Here is a 13,718-nt window from a genome sequence, read left to right on the forward strand (position 1 = left end):
AGCTTGCTGGCGGCGGGGTGATGTCCATTGCGTCGAGCTGTTGCTCCCAAGTCTGCTGCTTATATGTCGCTGCATACATATTCTCTAGAGTTGTGTCCACGTTGCGGTATTTATTGGCCATTTTTTGCCGCAAGTGGACCTTGTCCCAGAGGAGCGGGAAAAAATTGGCCAAATACTGCAACGGGAGCAAATTAGCCTTGCATCTATCCGATATAACCGCGCACACATTGTGGGCCAAGCCGAGGTTGAAAATTGAGTTAACAACAACGGCAAGTCCAGCCTTGATTTCTTCGGCGCCCAGAATGTGTGCGTCGGTGGACATAACGCGGATGTACAAATATTTTAGGCTTGTACCATCCACCTTTACCGCAGCAATTGCCAACGCCTTCCAACGTTTGAAATGAACCTGAAAGTATATATATACATACATATATATTATGGTGTAATTTTTTTTAATTTTTTAAAAAACTATATTTTGGGCCACAGCCTAATTCTAGTGTTGACTAGTGTTATTAAGTTAAAAAATAAATAAAAATTAAATAATAACCCGATCTGATTCAGATTCGGCAATCTGGTAGATATGGTCATTCCTACGAGACTTGTAGCCAGACAGACGGACAGACGGGAAAATAAGATAATAAAGCTTACGTTGGGAATGTGGGTAAAATGATACTCGTCGAATATCAATAGAAATGGCTGATCCTTAAAATAGATCAAGTTCGACACCATATTGATAACCCCGGAGTCCAATTCCATTATGTGGGACTCCCGCTCCACGTATTTTATGGCCTTGAGCACGTCGTCTCTTCTTCCAGCCAATAGTGGGTGGCATGTGAATACTTCTTCCAGATTCATTTTTTTTAAATTTCACCAAAATATAAATCACGAGTAAAAACACAACGCTCAGAATCCACTCGCAGAGTGTTGCATGTGTTCAAATCGCGTTACGCGGCAAACAGTGACACAGTGGGAAAAACGGTCAATATAGCTGTTAAAAACCTACAGTCGCCCTGTACTTTCGAAGTTGCCCGTTTTGCCCATTGTGCCGCTCCCAGATCGAACTTGCGACGAAAGGAAAATTGCGCAATCCTTTTTGTGCTGCTTCGTCTTCGGAGCGACGGTCTGTGGCATGGCATGAAAGAATTGGACAAGAAAGGGAAATGGCAGAAACAACGGCACTCCAAGGCACCATTTTTAAAACTCAAATTGAACCATGAAGAAGTAAGTTGTTGAAAATTTTAGCGGAATAATTTTAAAATAACACTTAAAATTTTCACAGATTGGAGATCGAAGTGACCCGCAAAGGCAGCATCGTTAAGTACACATTGCCATTCGAGACGGATGAGAAGGCACTGGACTTTGCCCTTAAATTTTCTGAAGGACTCAAGCCGAGCACCCAACAAGACGCCGGCATAGTTAAATTAAATGGGAAAAAAGTTGAAGTGGAGTCTATCAGGAGCGTCCCACCCACACCCCCAGCCATGTGGAAACCAGAACCAACAACACCGGCAAGCGAAGAACCGGCATCACCGGCATCCCCGGCATCCCCGATGGAATCAAGAACACCGGCAGTTCTATTAACCAGGGAATCGTCAGCTGCAGCTCCCCCTCGCGACGAAACTCCCAAACGGGCTGGCGTACCGAAAACAACGCCCCCAGTGTTTCGACCAATAGAGGCCAGGACACCATCCTACGCGTGCAGCAGTATCTTTGGTGTTATACAGGGGACCCCCTCCCCTCGATACAGCGCGTTCACCGGTGGGTCCATCCGGCAGGAGCAGGAGGAGGAGACCATGACCGTGCTGAAAATTTTTAAGACGGCCGGGGCCAGATCATTGCTGCTGCGTGCGTGGCAGCCAGAGCCACTAACACCGGCGATGAGGAAGACGGCGATTAACACCATCGCCGACCATTTCATCCAAAGGGAGCAGAAGCTCACCCTCAAGGAATGTCGTGATTTTGAGAGTCAGCTTCTGAACCTATTTCCCGGAGAAGAGGAATCAGATTACAGGACTGATCGGCGAGGAAAAATATATATTCGCTATAAAAATAAGTGCACCGCGGCAGCGTTTAAAAAAAATGTAAACAGGAAGCTGTTCCCAGGCTCCCCAACCACACCTGTGTCGCCAATGTCTGTGACTCGAATTTGGTCGCAGGGGCTCCCTGAAATCTTTGACGAGATCGATAAAGACGAATACAAAAATAAATATATTTAAAAACAATAGATAACCGATTTCTTTACTTAAATTGTATTTAGCATATGTCGCCCAAGAACAACCACGATCCCACAATGTCCAGCGACTCGGGGCAATGCAAATCATTGATAACGAGATCCGCCGACAGCTCGCGGAGCAGAAGGCCAAATCTGGTGATCAGGAGAATGCCGATGATGACAGGGCGCCTAGATAATTTCCTTTGTGTTTTTTTTGTTTTTTTTGTTTGTTTTGTGTACTTATTAAAAACTCAAACTTGAAATTGAACTCGCCGTTGAATAAGAAGTTATGTGGATATTTTGTGGCTACTTTTTTAAAATTATCTTTAATTTGAGGTCGAAACCGCTGCTCCTCCGACTTAAGCAGCCCCTGGAACCCGATCGGTCGGATAGACTAACAGAAAAAAACAGTCGACATTAGTTTTTTTCTGTATACAATATTTTAGATGGGCAGTTTTTTTTTTGTTATTATTTGATTTAGTGTGATATCAGGAGTTTACGCGTCAGATACAGCTGCTCCACCTCTTATAGTCTTTGAGAACTAGGCTTCACATAAGACGGAAAAAAAGATGGACTCGGATATTGATACTGATAACATTACCGAATTTTAATCTAAGTAAACAAAAGGGTGGAGCACAGGCCTAGCTCCTGCGAGCTTTCTGGCGATTTCTCTCCGGCGGAGCCTTGACGTTTTCGTTTTGGCGATAAGTTCCTGTAATGCAGGGGCATTGGAATGGGCCTCATAGTCTTCCTCTTCAATATTATCACAATCAACTTCGCCAACGTCCGCTGAAGGCACATCTGCAACTTTGGGAGATTGTTCAGTTAACTCCAACGTCTCCTCGTCAAAGTCAATAGCATCGTCATCGTCGCACAGATTTACGAGCTGCCACGTTCTTTGGGGTACTCCTTGGTGACGAACAACTCAATGTAATCATTGAGATCCGGAGGGCTGATCATACGCTTCAGACTGTCTGCGAATAATTGTGGCTGCTTGTGTTGCGGCTGGAAAATGCCGGGACTGAGAAGACGGATTCTCAAATTGGTGATCACCCCGTTCTGGGGAATACTCTTCATGAGCTGCCGACTCGCAACATCCCGAACGCAGACTTGCTTATCCTCACCGCCAAAAGGCCTGAGTCTCGTCCTCCTCCAGGTGGAATTCCTGTAAACAACCATGATTAACCATGATGTCATTTTTATTGGAGTCACTCACCTTCATCCGTGGCGCTCGCCAATTGTGAAACACAAACGCCTTGCCTTCGGCGGAGCCAACATAAATGCTAGTCTCCATCCTATTGACAACCACGCTGTGCAGTGCTACTGGGAACACAATGCTGAGGAGCATGATGCCACCGCTCAAGTCATATACGTTGCAGCAGCGGTCTAGGGACACTGTGTATAGGTAGGAGCCTCACTGCCCTCCTGGCTGCCATTGTCCAGCGGTGCAACTGAGAAGGTGAGATCCAGAGAGGGTGCTCAGCATGCGGCCAGTGTTCATGTGGAGAAAGGGCCAGACGTGGAGCAGAGGCTTCATTGTGTTGGCTGCCAGAATATAATTCAGCCCAATCATAGCCAGACTGTGGCGTTGGGCATTTCCTCCGCCCCTCCGCCCCTCCGCCCTCACTCTATCAAAGAAAAAAGCATGAAATTATCAATGAAATAATGAAACGCAGTTATCGTTATCAATGAAAATAATGAAATTATCAATGAAATAATGAAACGAGTTATCGGTATCAATGAAACTATCAATGAAATTTAATTGATATATCGAAACATTCTTTTCTGTTGCCATCACCATTGAAAAAACAGCTGTGGTGATAACATAGAACTGTTAGAATGCTTTTAACCTGTTGACCAGACGAATATTTTGATTTATTTCGTTTCAATGCCACATATCTCTGCCCCGCCGCCACCACCACCACTACCGTCAGGTATTAAGGCTGCTGCACCTGTGGCAGGATCAAGGACCAAGGATCCCCCGGCTGTGATTAATATATCAGGGGACGAATGTGGCTGGGCCTGGGAATATCCAGAGCTCCACCTTGGTTGCTACCTCAACCGTGTGTGCCAATATACTCCACCAAAGCGGTGCCAGTACTATTCCGTGCCCAGTATACTGCAAGTAAGTAATGAAAGTAATAATGAAAAACTATGTCATTCATGCCATGCCTCCCACAATGATTGGGTACGTGCTGTTTCAGGTGGGACCCACATGCGGCTTGACTGCCTTGAGTATGCTGCTCAATGGAAACCCCACCGCAGCAGAAATTCTACAAAATGCCATTGCGCAGGAGTACACTATCAATGGTGAAATGTTCAGTGCCCAATATTTATACGAACTTACGCGCAAGCATCTCCACGGACACGGACATGGTGCGTGTCAACTGCACGAGGGTCGCCTCGAGTGCGACAAAGTCAAAGAGCTCCTGCGAGCTGGTGGCTGCTTGCTTGTGCCGTATCCTTTTTTCAAAAGAAATCCCCTATTTTAAGTCGTTCCTGTTTATTTCGTGACTGGTTTTTACGCTGTTAACAGCGCTGTTGTGTTAACAGCCGCAGTGCTGCCAACCTACGCAGATGCCCCGTGGTGTTTTTTAGTGCTAAAATATCGTAAACAGCAAACAGCAAGTTTTGCAAAATATTCTCCTGTTTAACCTTAATTTATTAACAAAAAGTGTTATTTGGTTATTAAAATGGCCACCGAAGAGGAGCAGGTATGTAGCAGGGACAAATGACAGTGAAGGATATCTCATTCGCGTACTTTCAGCTCAGTCAGGTAATTTTGCCGGTGAAGGAACCGCTGGATCTGATTCGCCTGAGCTTGGATGAAAAGGTGTACGTGAAGATGCGCAACGAGCGGGAGCTGCGAGGGCGTCTACATGTAAGTTGCCACATTCTAATAACCATAGCCATAAGCTTAAAATAATCCTCTGCTCGTTAGGCCTTCGATCAGCATCTGAACATGGTGCTGGGCGACGCAGAGGAGACCGTCACCACCGTGGAGATCGACGAAGAAACGTACGAGGAGGTTTACAAGACCACAAAACGCACCATTCCCATGCTGTTTGTGCGTGGCGATGGCGTCATCCTGGTATCGCCACCCATGAGGGTGGGCTAGCGAGTCCTATTCTGTTAATTAAGATCACCTGCATTTTATACGAATTGTATTTCATAATAAAAATCACTTGAGATTGTACGTTCAATGAAGTTTCTGCTGAAATATTTTGTTGGTTTTCTCCTTAACACTTGTATATAATGTATCTATGATTAAAAGTTACGATGCTGATGTCAACCATGCGCCTTGCTTAAAGTCCGGACACCGTGCCCATTGGGCACTAATTGTGGGCTACCTAGCGGATGCCCACGACAAGGTGAGTGGATGCAACTCTGTCTGATATCCATTAAGCTCTCATCTGATATTATTTCACAGTTTTACGTATTGGCACGTCACGGAAAGACTCGTAATTTGGCAGTCTGGCCCCTGGACGACCTCAGCGAGAGCAACGCCAATCTGCGCGAGTTTGCCCAGCCCAAGGGCTACCCGGATCTCGCCTTCCTTCAGCCACCAGGAGGCCTGGGAGGCTCCCTGGGCCTCAGGGAGCGCGCCATCCTCATCAACGGTCTGCCACAACAGATTCTACATGTCCGATGATATTTGACCATTTTACACCATTTAAATAAAGACTCGAGTTCGTTTCGGATTTAACTTTAATACATATATTTAATAGTACATTTATAAATTACACGCCTTACAATATTTCACTTCGCAACGCATTCTGCACTCTATTCAACGCAATCGCAAGCGATTCCTAGCTTTCAGTTCAAACAGGGTTGGGGATTGTGGGAAACACGCAGACGATTTTTAGCATTCAACTACTACACAAAGGGAATGGGTGGGGGAATACGAATGCGATTACTGGGCGGGGGGTGGATATGGGAGTACATAGAATATACTATAATATACATATACACATATATATATGTATGATATCGAAACTGTCACTGTCTCCTGTCGCGCCTGATGTATACTCGTACACACACACACACATGCATACATACATATATGTAGATATATGTATGCATATATACATTTAATGCTTTGTTTAACTTTCGCTAATACAATTTGAAATTTCAAAAAATCACAACAATAAGAGTAGTACACACATGATTTTTGTATATGCTTGGTTAGATAGGTATACTATATACTCGTATATATATATATGTATATATTGTATATAATTTCACACACAGATATTTCTGATTTAGGTAGTATATAGACGACGGGTTTGGTTAAATATGTCAAGTAGTTGTAGGCTGCATAACATTTAGATACTTTTCTTGATAGCCAGTGGTTGTTCCGCCTTTGGGCGCAAAGATTGTGAGATCTCCCAAAGGGTTCCGGTTACGGTTACCCATCCAGCGGCTTATGATTGGGAGGGGTAGGGTAGGCTATCTGCTATAACATGCCAAACGGGCAAGAGCAACACGAGGTTCATAGAAGTTCTTGAAACGGCAACTACAAAGTTAAGTTTTTAAGTTTTTTTTTTTTACGTTTTTACGTTTTTGTTTTCTTCTAGTTCTTGTACAGGATATTTTGATACGCGTTGTTCATATTTTGTTGTTGATTTCAATAATTAAGCCATTTGAAGCTTTTCATTTAGTTAATAGATTGAGTGTCTGTGGGTATGTCCTGCTTCTGTCTGCTTCTGTGTTGTGTGATGTGTGGCTGCTGTGACTGGGGGGGGTCGGATCAAACGAATCGCTTGAATTCACAAATTTGTATGCAGAAATGAACTTAAAGAAGATTTTACATGCTAAATGGTTTTATTAACTAAAAATTTACAAATTCTAATTATAAAATAAATTATCATTCTTCTTCAGTGTATAATAATATGTAATAATTATTGCCGCGCAAGTGCTCGCCATGCACGAGGGATGTGGGGGATCGGGATCAGTGTGTCTGTGTGTTTTAGTGTCTCTCTATGGTTCACGGGGGGGATGGGGATCCCACCATGTGAGCGCGCTTGAGGATTAAAATGACTAGGATAATTCAGCACACGACATGGGCGTGCACCCGATGAGTGCTATGGGGAAGTTCTTGACGTGCGTCTGCCACTGTGACGAGACCTGGAAGAACTTGACGCCAGTCCACTCGGTGCCATCGATATACACTACGAATATAAAAGGAATTCGAATTAAATCATCATTAACTTTATATTTATAAGGGGGATTTGATTACTCACCACGCAGTGGCACTGGATGCGATTGCTTGGGTGAGCAAATCAGGCGTGCCACGCCCTCGACGCACTGTTCCTTCTCGAGATCACGCTCCTTGTCCTTCTTCTTGCCCAGTCGCATAACTGAAACAAAGCATGGAATGAATGAATGGGGAGTTCCTTTCCGATTCCAGTATCCATTCTGGGATACTTACTTTGCTTCTGCTTCTTCTCCTTGGTGGCGAAACTAACAGTCAGTCCATTGAACATATCACCCAATTGCTGTGCATGCTGTGGCAGACGCCACACCTGCAGATTCCTAAACGTACTCTTAATGCTATTCTTGCCACCGCCAGCATCGCTGCCCTTCGACGTGCTGCCCTTCGATTCCTTTGCGTGCGTCTCGCCCGGCCGCACCAGCGGCCAATAGTCCACCTGCAGTTCCACAGCCTCCACGGCGGCCAAAGCACCGCTGAATGACTGCTGCTGCAGCGATGATGGTGTGCTCAGCGACTCGCTGGTGTTGCGCTCCCGATGCGACGAGGCCGACGACGGTGGCGTCTGCAGCGGCGGTGAGATGCGACCCATGCTCTGCTGCTGGGGCGGCGATCCCGATACGGCGCCATGCACATTCGGCGAGCTCTGGCTGCCAATGGGTATGGCCGAACTGCTCGCGGATGAAGAGTTCAGCGCAGAAAGCGCTGCATTCGAGCCAGCAGCATTCTCTTCGAGATCCAGCGATGCCTGAGCACCATCCAAATAGCCAATGCGTACGTCCTGCAAAAAGGAAACGAAAGTGTTACACATGAACAACGATTGGGAACAAGGGCTTCATGCTTCATGCTGCCTGCTTTTTGCTTACACTAACGAACGGCACAAAGATCTGGCAAGAGTCCTCGTCCTTGTAGTTGACCATGGCCTCGGCAATGGGTATCTGGGTGCAGGGTCCGGCCGCATGCAAATATCGCTGAATGCGCTGCACCAGCTCGGCAATGTCCGACTTGGCCACACCGGCCGCATCCGCCAGATTGGCGGTCAGAGCGGTGGCATTCACGGTGGTCACCGCACTCACAGCCGCCGCTGTGGCCGCCGCCCTCTCGCACAACTGCATCCAGTTCTCGGAGCCGAACATCGCGGCGTATGCCTGATCCATCTGGCTGAGGTGGCGGGCCACGCTGCCGCAGCTGCCGCCGATGGGCACCAGATAGAAGCGCAAATGGTTTAGCCAGTCGGGCGGACGGACGCCCATCAGCTCCACATAATGCCGCAGTGTGGCCCCCTGCAGCCAGTCGCCGCCAATGAGCAGCACCTTGACCGTGTGTGGCGGCTTGGCATTCGAGTTGCAGCTGCAAGAGAAAGGCGAGATGATGATTAGCCTTTGCTTAAGTGCGGAGTGGCACGCATCCACTTACTACTTCTGGATCTTGGCCATGAGCGCCTGCAAGACGGCCTTCACCTCGGCGGTGTTCTGCGGCACAAAGGCCGGCTTGAACGAGTTGGCAAAGAGCGTCACCAACTTGGCCAACAGACTGCTGCCCCCTAGGGCCTCGGGGGGACTGATGATGGTCACCACCTCGGGTATGGCATTGTCCTCGCCAGCAAATACGCGGCTCAGCTGGTCGAGCAGCAGCTTCCGCGGCTCCACATTGGTGGGCGACAAACATGTCTCCAGCACGGACCTGGGCTCCGCACTCAAACTCAACGTGTGCTTCCGCTTGCCGCCACTCTGAGCGCTGTTCGGCGCTCCACCGCCGCTGCCCACAACTGCCGCTGTACCTGGCGTATTGCTGGATGTGCGAAACAGACGCGAACGCTTCTCGGTCTGGACGGGCGTCACCAGTCCGGCGGCACTGCCCATGCTGGTGGCCACCGAGCTCACGGGCGTCAGCTGTTGCTGCATCCGCATGTAGTCCTTGTCACGTGGCGGACTGTTCTGTGGATCCGAGTTCTGGCCATCGGTATATCCGGCATTTCCCTCATTCCCGGAGCTATCATTCCCACCGCGATCTGTGATAAGATAGCAAGGGTAGCAAGGGTCACTCAAGTGTATCTTTAATCTCAAAAGCACAGAGAGTGAGGGGGAAACATAGAGGGGGAGAGATACAGAGTGGGGCTGGGCATTGGTGGCTGGGGTGTGCGCTGAGTAGGTGGACTGATGGGGAGACATGCAGTGCGGAAGAGAAAACCGAAAGCACACACATGACATGAAGATCAACACAACACACAAACCGTGAGACATGTTGGCGGTGGCGACTACGAAAATAGTCGCTCGCCTCCCAAAAATAGAACCCATAAAGAAAGAGTTTCCCCCCGCCGTATGGCGTCGTCGTCGTGTAAATAAATAATAATCAAAACGCTGGCCCGAAAATATAATTAAAGCTTTCTTTATTTTATTGCCGTCATAGCCGTGGCATGCTGAAGGGTGGTGTGCGGAACGGTTGTGCGAGGTGTGGATGGAGGCGGAGTGGCCATATTTTTGAGGTCGAAAATTTCTTACTTTCTGTAGCCGGCGGCACACGCTACAAGGGACCCTTGAATGTTTTTCCAAATTAATCAAAAGACGCACGACATGAAAGTGCAGGAATAAGTCGGGGGGCAAGAAAAACAAATCCAAGAATGGGGGTAATGGGTGGACACATACAGGTCCAACAAGGCTGTGTGATTGAGGGCATTATTGTGGGGTGTGGGTGTGGGTGGGATGGGTTGGAGTGGGGGATTCTTGACGTATGTTTTAATTGGAAAACTGATTCAAGTGCGTTGTCGCTTCAATTGTCACAATATACGAGTAGAGAGACACGCACAATGTACGTATGTGGCATGCGTTGCCTCCTTCAGGGGTTTATTTTAGAAACCACACATCATGGATGCACCTGAGTGAAAGCATGTACATACTATATATGTATAGGGTAGTATATATATCCAACTAAACTCAAAATAAGCAATCAATGAGATTGACGCACAAATCACATTTCCCCCCATTCACAGCTAAAACCCCCCAAGTGGCAGTTTCATGCAAAAAGTGTTGTGCAACGATTAAAAGGTACATACAGCATACAAAACAGAGACATACATACATATATCTATGTATCTATGTACATGTGTCGTGGCGCAGTGTGTGTGTGTGTGCGTGTGTGTGTGTTGCTGTGTGTCAATGCGTGGGCTGTGCGTGAGTGTGCGGCATAGCAAAGGATTAAGTAGCAGAAGGAGGAGGACGAGGAGTAAAAGTCCAGCTCTGCTCTGGAAGAGAACCGTTAACTTATGTACAGTCTGCATGGATCGGGGTGGGTGGTTTCACAGGTGTGTGTTTTTTGGACTGGACAACGGAAAACTGCATTGTGTGGGTGGACTTTTTTTCTGGGAGGTGGGGGTAGCATACTCGTATTTCATTGCAATTTTTGGGTGGTTTTTTCTGCTCTAGAATTTTGATTTTTGATATGTGGTAGTTATGGTTTTTTGTTTTTTTTTTTTTTTTTAAGGAAAAAATAATGTATAGAGAGATTTTGCTGTAATATACACAGACCTGGTGTTGTTGCCGAATTGTTATTGTTTGTTAAATGAATGCATTTTTGGTTTTGTTTGTTATTTTCAAGATTGTAAGATGAATTTGTCAATTGGTCGCTTTTATCCGATGATCGGCGCTCAGAGTTGCCTGCAAGAGAGATTTTTGTTTGTTTGTTCAAGCCATGCAAAATGTTTCTTGTTGTTGTATTGTATCTGCTGTTGTAAATGTTTCATGTTTCATCTTTTCTGTTTCATTCTTTTTTTTTTTGTAAGTGGTGTGTATAATTATGTATGTATATATCAAAATGTTTCCAACTTTACGTTACGCTAGGCACAAACTAAACATTAAAGAAATAATATTCATTGTACAGGAAGCAGAGTTTTAGGCTTGACTTAAAATACAGCAGGGACTTGTTGTTGCCTGGAAAGTGTGACAGTGTCGAAGGCCACGCCCCTAGCGACTCGCCTCCTTGGACAATGGTCAAGAGAATATTTTGCTAGCTGTCTCTGTTGCTCCCCACACTCCCCCACTCCCACTCTCACTCTCACTCTCACACTTTCCATGCAAAACAATTTGTCCTGCTGCTGTTTGTGTGTGTGTGTGTGTGTTTGTGTATGTATGCGTGTGGGTCTGCTGCGCGTATGCGTGTGTGAGTGCATACCCAGAGAGAGGGTATTGGTATTCGTTTGGCAAACAGCTTGAAATATATAAAGAGAAGCCTTTTTACTTTTAATTGTGTTTTACTGCTATAGCATACAGGAATTATCGGACTCAACTGAAGCATCATCAACGATGGCAACGATTGCTCCCCTGTTAGGGTATCAAAAGTTTCAATGTCCGCATCTAGCCTTCCGTTTCTTGTTTTCCTACTTCCTCTGCAGCCTTGACCCAAACTCTGCCGGCAATGGCAGCAACAGCACAACAGACAGACAGACAGACAGAGAGAGACAGAGAGAGAAGAGTGTGACCGAAAATAGACGAGTCTCTCGCAGTGGAAGCGGAACAATACCCAACCCAACCCCCTCCCACGCTGTAACGGTTTCGCGTGTGTGTTTTTTGTTTTTTATTTTGTTGTGTGATATGCAACGTAACGCAACAACGCAACGTAAAACGAAACGTAATGGAACGCAACGCAAACTATACGCAACGTATTACGGAAGAGCCAAAACATGAAATGAATCAAAGTTATAGACAGAGCAAAAGTCGCTTAATTAAAAACATTCATCGTCCATCCATCCATCCATCTATCCAACAGATACACACACACACACACACACACACTCACTGTAAGTACTCACCCATAGTTCCAATAAGGAGACTGGCACCTCCGCCGCCAGCCAAGAGCATCGGGCAACCGTTGCCGGCATCGTGCAGCATAATCCGCGAATTGGTAAAGAACGGACGCAACGAGGGCTTTGGCGTGGAGCCGATCGAGATGCTGTCCATGTCCGGGCCGGAGTCATCGCCCTCGCAGCACGACAGCGACTCCAGCTCCTGGAAGAGTGCATCCAAATCACGCTCTCCGCGCAGCGCAGCCGTGCCCTGGTGGCCAGACCCGCCCTCCAACTCCTCACTGACCTTGAAGCGCTTCAGCAGGGCCACAATCTTTTGCTTAAAGTTTCGCTGCTGCAACGAAATTGTCTGTGGAGGAGAGAGGAGAAAAAAAAACAGAAGGAAAGAGCGCGAGAGAGAGAGAGAGAGTTAGTAAGGTTGTAAGAGAAAATCGAATTGAGATTTAGCAAAAATAAATAAATAAAGATACGAATGGTTGCCTCCCCACCTTCTCAAGAGTAGGAGAGAGGGGAGAACTCGCAGAGAAACAGGGGGGAACAGAGCTGACTCTTAAGAGATGACAGATAGCTTATAGAGGGGATGCAGCTTCCCACTTGCAGCGCCATCTGAAAAGAGAGTACTAGCTACTATTCCCCACCCCTCGTGATTAGCTGCATATTGTACTTCCTTTCATTATCCGCTCCTCTTAATTGCCACAAGTTTAATCTAAACTTGCTTATTGGCCATTAAACAAAATCTCAAGGACTGCCTAGAGGGGCGACGACGACGACGACGACAACTCGGCTGTTAAAATGTTATGCCTCGTTCTGGTTTAATTGCTCCTTCTCTCTGTTCGCCTCTATTCTGTTCATCCCGTTCTCTTCTGGTCCTCTCTGCTGGTTCTGGTTCTGGTGGCTGTCATTAGCCATGTTTTTATCTACGGCAGACATTCAAAATGATCCTGCGATAAAAAGCCATGACAATAAAAGCCGCAGGCCAATTTTACACCTGTGCGACGGATGTGGCCAGGTGCAAGGCAGGCGAGAGAGAGAGAGAGAGAGAGAGAAAAAATGGCCATTCCATAATTGGCCCAAACAAAGCTAAAAGCCTAGGAAAGCTGTTGAAATATTAAAGCGAACCGCTTAGGAAAATTGTCCTCCGGTTACTTTGTATACACTGGCATTACTTTGAAAATAAACGCACATAAATAAAACATTGATTTTCTAATTATTTTGTGCATTAGCGAAAGCAAACAAGAGAGCATTTTTAATGTGTCCTTTGACCGTCAGGCAGTCAACAAAATTTGGGGCGGTGGCAATCGTCTTCATATCTATTTCTGTTCATTTCTCATGTCTGTTTCCCTGGAAAAAAACATAAGTACATTGCTTGCTTCCTTGATTTCCAGAACGTGGTTCGATGTGCTGCCCTCGATGGCTATATGCCTGAAGAAATAGGCGGCCCATCGAAAGTGTGCCAACAGTTTGAGGCCAAGCAAAAACCAAATCAATGGGAATTG

At 46.5% G+C, this 13,718-nt stretch overlaps 4 protein-coding genes across 5 annotated transcripts in view; 3 read left to right on the forward strand and 1 right to left on the reverse strand.

The window, feature by feature from the left end:
* Positions 1-1,213: 1,213 nt before the first annotated feature.
* On the forward strand, positions 1,214-2,216 carry LOC111074934. The gene is made up of 2 exons (XM_022367944.2): positions 1,214-1,221; positions 1,280-2,216. Exons 1-2 carry the CDS (start codon positions 1,214-1,216, stop codon positions 2,214-2,216), a joined length of 945 nt encoding a protein of 314 aa, XP_022223636.2.
* A 1,794-nt stretch (positions 2,217-4,010) lies between these two features.
* On the forward strand, positions 4,011-5,935 carry LOC111069441 (UPF0692 protein CG33108). Its single transcript, XM_022359511.2, has 4 exons — positions 4,011-4,337; positions 4,417-4,670; positions 5,487-5,583; positions 5,643-5,935. Exons 1-4 carry the CDS (start codon positions 4,101-4,103, stop codon positions 5,862-5,864), a joined length of 810 nt encoding a protein of 269 aa, XP_022215203.1. The 5' UTR covers positions 4,011-4,100; the 3' UTR covers positions 5,865-5,935.
* Positions 4,801-5,408, forward strand: LOC111069442 (U6 snRNA-associated Sm-like protein LSm3). The gene is made up of 3 exons (XM_022359512.2): positions 4,801-4,926; positions 4,980-5,093; positions 5,154-5,408. Exons 1-3 carry the CDS (start codon positions 4,906-4,908, stop codon positions 5,328-5,330), a joined length of 312 nt encoding a protein of 103 aa, XP_022215204.1. The 5' UTR covers positions 4,801-4,905; the 3' UTR covers positions 5,331-5,408.
* The window catches only part of LOC111069436 (phosphofurin acidic cluster sorting protein 2), a 35,453-nt gene continuing 27,637 nt past the window's right edge, over positions 5,903-13,718 (reverse strand). The window contains exons 5-11 of one of the 2 annotated variants that reach the window (XM_022359504.2): positions 12,229-12,571; positions 10,949-11,077; positions 8,841-9,435; positions 8,291-8,774; positions 7,644-8,205; positions 7,456-7,572; positions 5,903-7,383 (exon numbers count right to left, since the gene is read on the reverse strand). In XM_022359504.2, coding sequence (XP_022215196.1) covers positions 7,253-7,383; positions 7,456-7,572; positions 7,644-8,205; positions 8,291-8,774; positions 8,841-9,435; positions 10,949-11,077; positions 12,229-12,571 — 2,361 coding nt within the window. In that variant the 3' untranslated portion in view covers positions 5,903-7,252. The remainder of the gene's footprint in view (positions 7,384-7,455; positions 7,573-7,643; positions 8,206-8,290; positions 8,775-8,840; positions 9,436-10,948; positions 11,078-12,228; positions 12,572-13,718) is intronic. The other variant, XM_022359505.2, reaches the window with a different exon arrangement.

The sequence above is a fragment of the Drosophila obscura genome, unplaced genomic scaffold (assembly GCF_018151105.1).
Source record: "Drosophila obscura isolate BZ-5 IFL unplaced genomic scaffold, ASM1815110v1 contig_150, whole genome shotgun sequence".
Classification (NCBI taxonomy): Eukaryota; Metazoa; Arthropoda; class Insecta; order Diptera; family Drosophilidae; genus Drosophila; species Drosophila obscura.

What these genes read in the sequence shown, in the direction of transcription:
- LOC111069441 (XM_022359511.2), top strand. Translation starts at nt 4,101, where the DNA reads ATGCCACATATCTCTGCCCCGCCGCCACCACCACCACTACCGTCAGGT. An exon ending in CCGTGCCCAGTATACTGCAA is followed by an intron (nt 4,338 to 4,416) that starts GTAAGTAATGAA and finishes GTGCTGTTTCAG; the next exon opens with GTGGGACCCACATGCGGCTT. An exon ending in TAGCGGATGCCCACGACAAG is followed by an intron (nt 5,584 to 5,642) that starts GTGAGTGGATGC and finishes ATTATTTCACAG; the next exon opens with TTTTACGTATTGGCACGTCA.
- LOC111069442 (XM_022359512.2), top strand. Translation starts at nt 4,906, where the DNA reads ATGGCCACCGAAGAGGAGCAG. An exon ending in TGGCCACCGAAGAGGAGCAG is followed by an intron (nt 4,927 to 4,979) that starts GTATGTAGCAGG and finishes GCGTACTTTCAG; the next exon opens with CTCAGTCAGGTAATTTTGCC. An exon ending in AGCTGCGAGGGCGTCTACAT is followed by an intron (nt 5,094 to 5,153) that starts GTAAGTTGCCAC and finishes TCTGCTCGTTAG; the next exon opens with GCCTTCGATCAGCATCTGAA.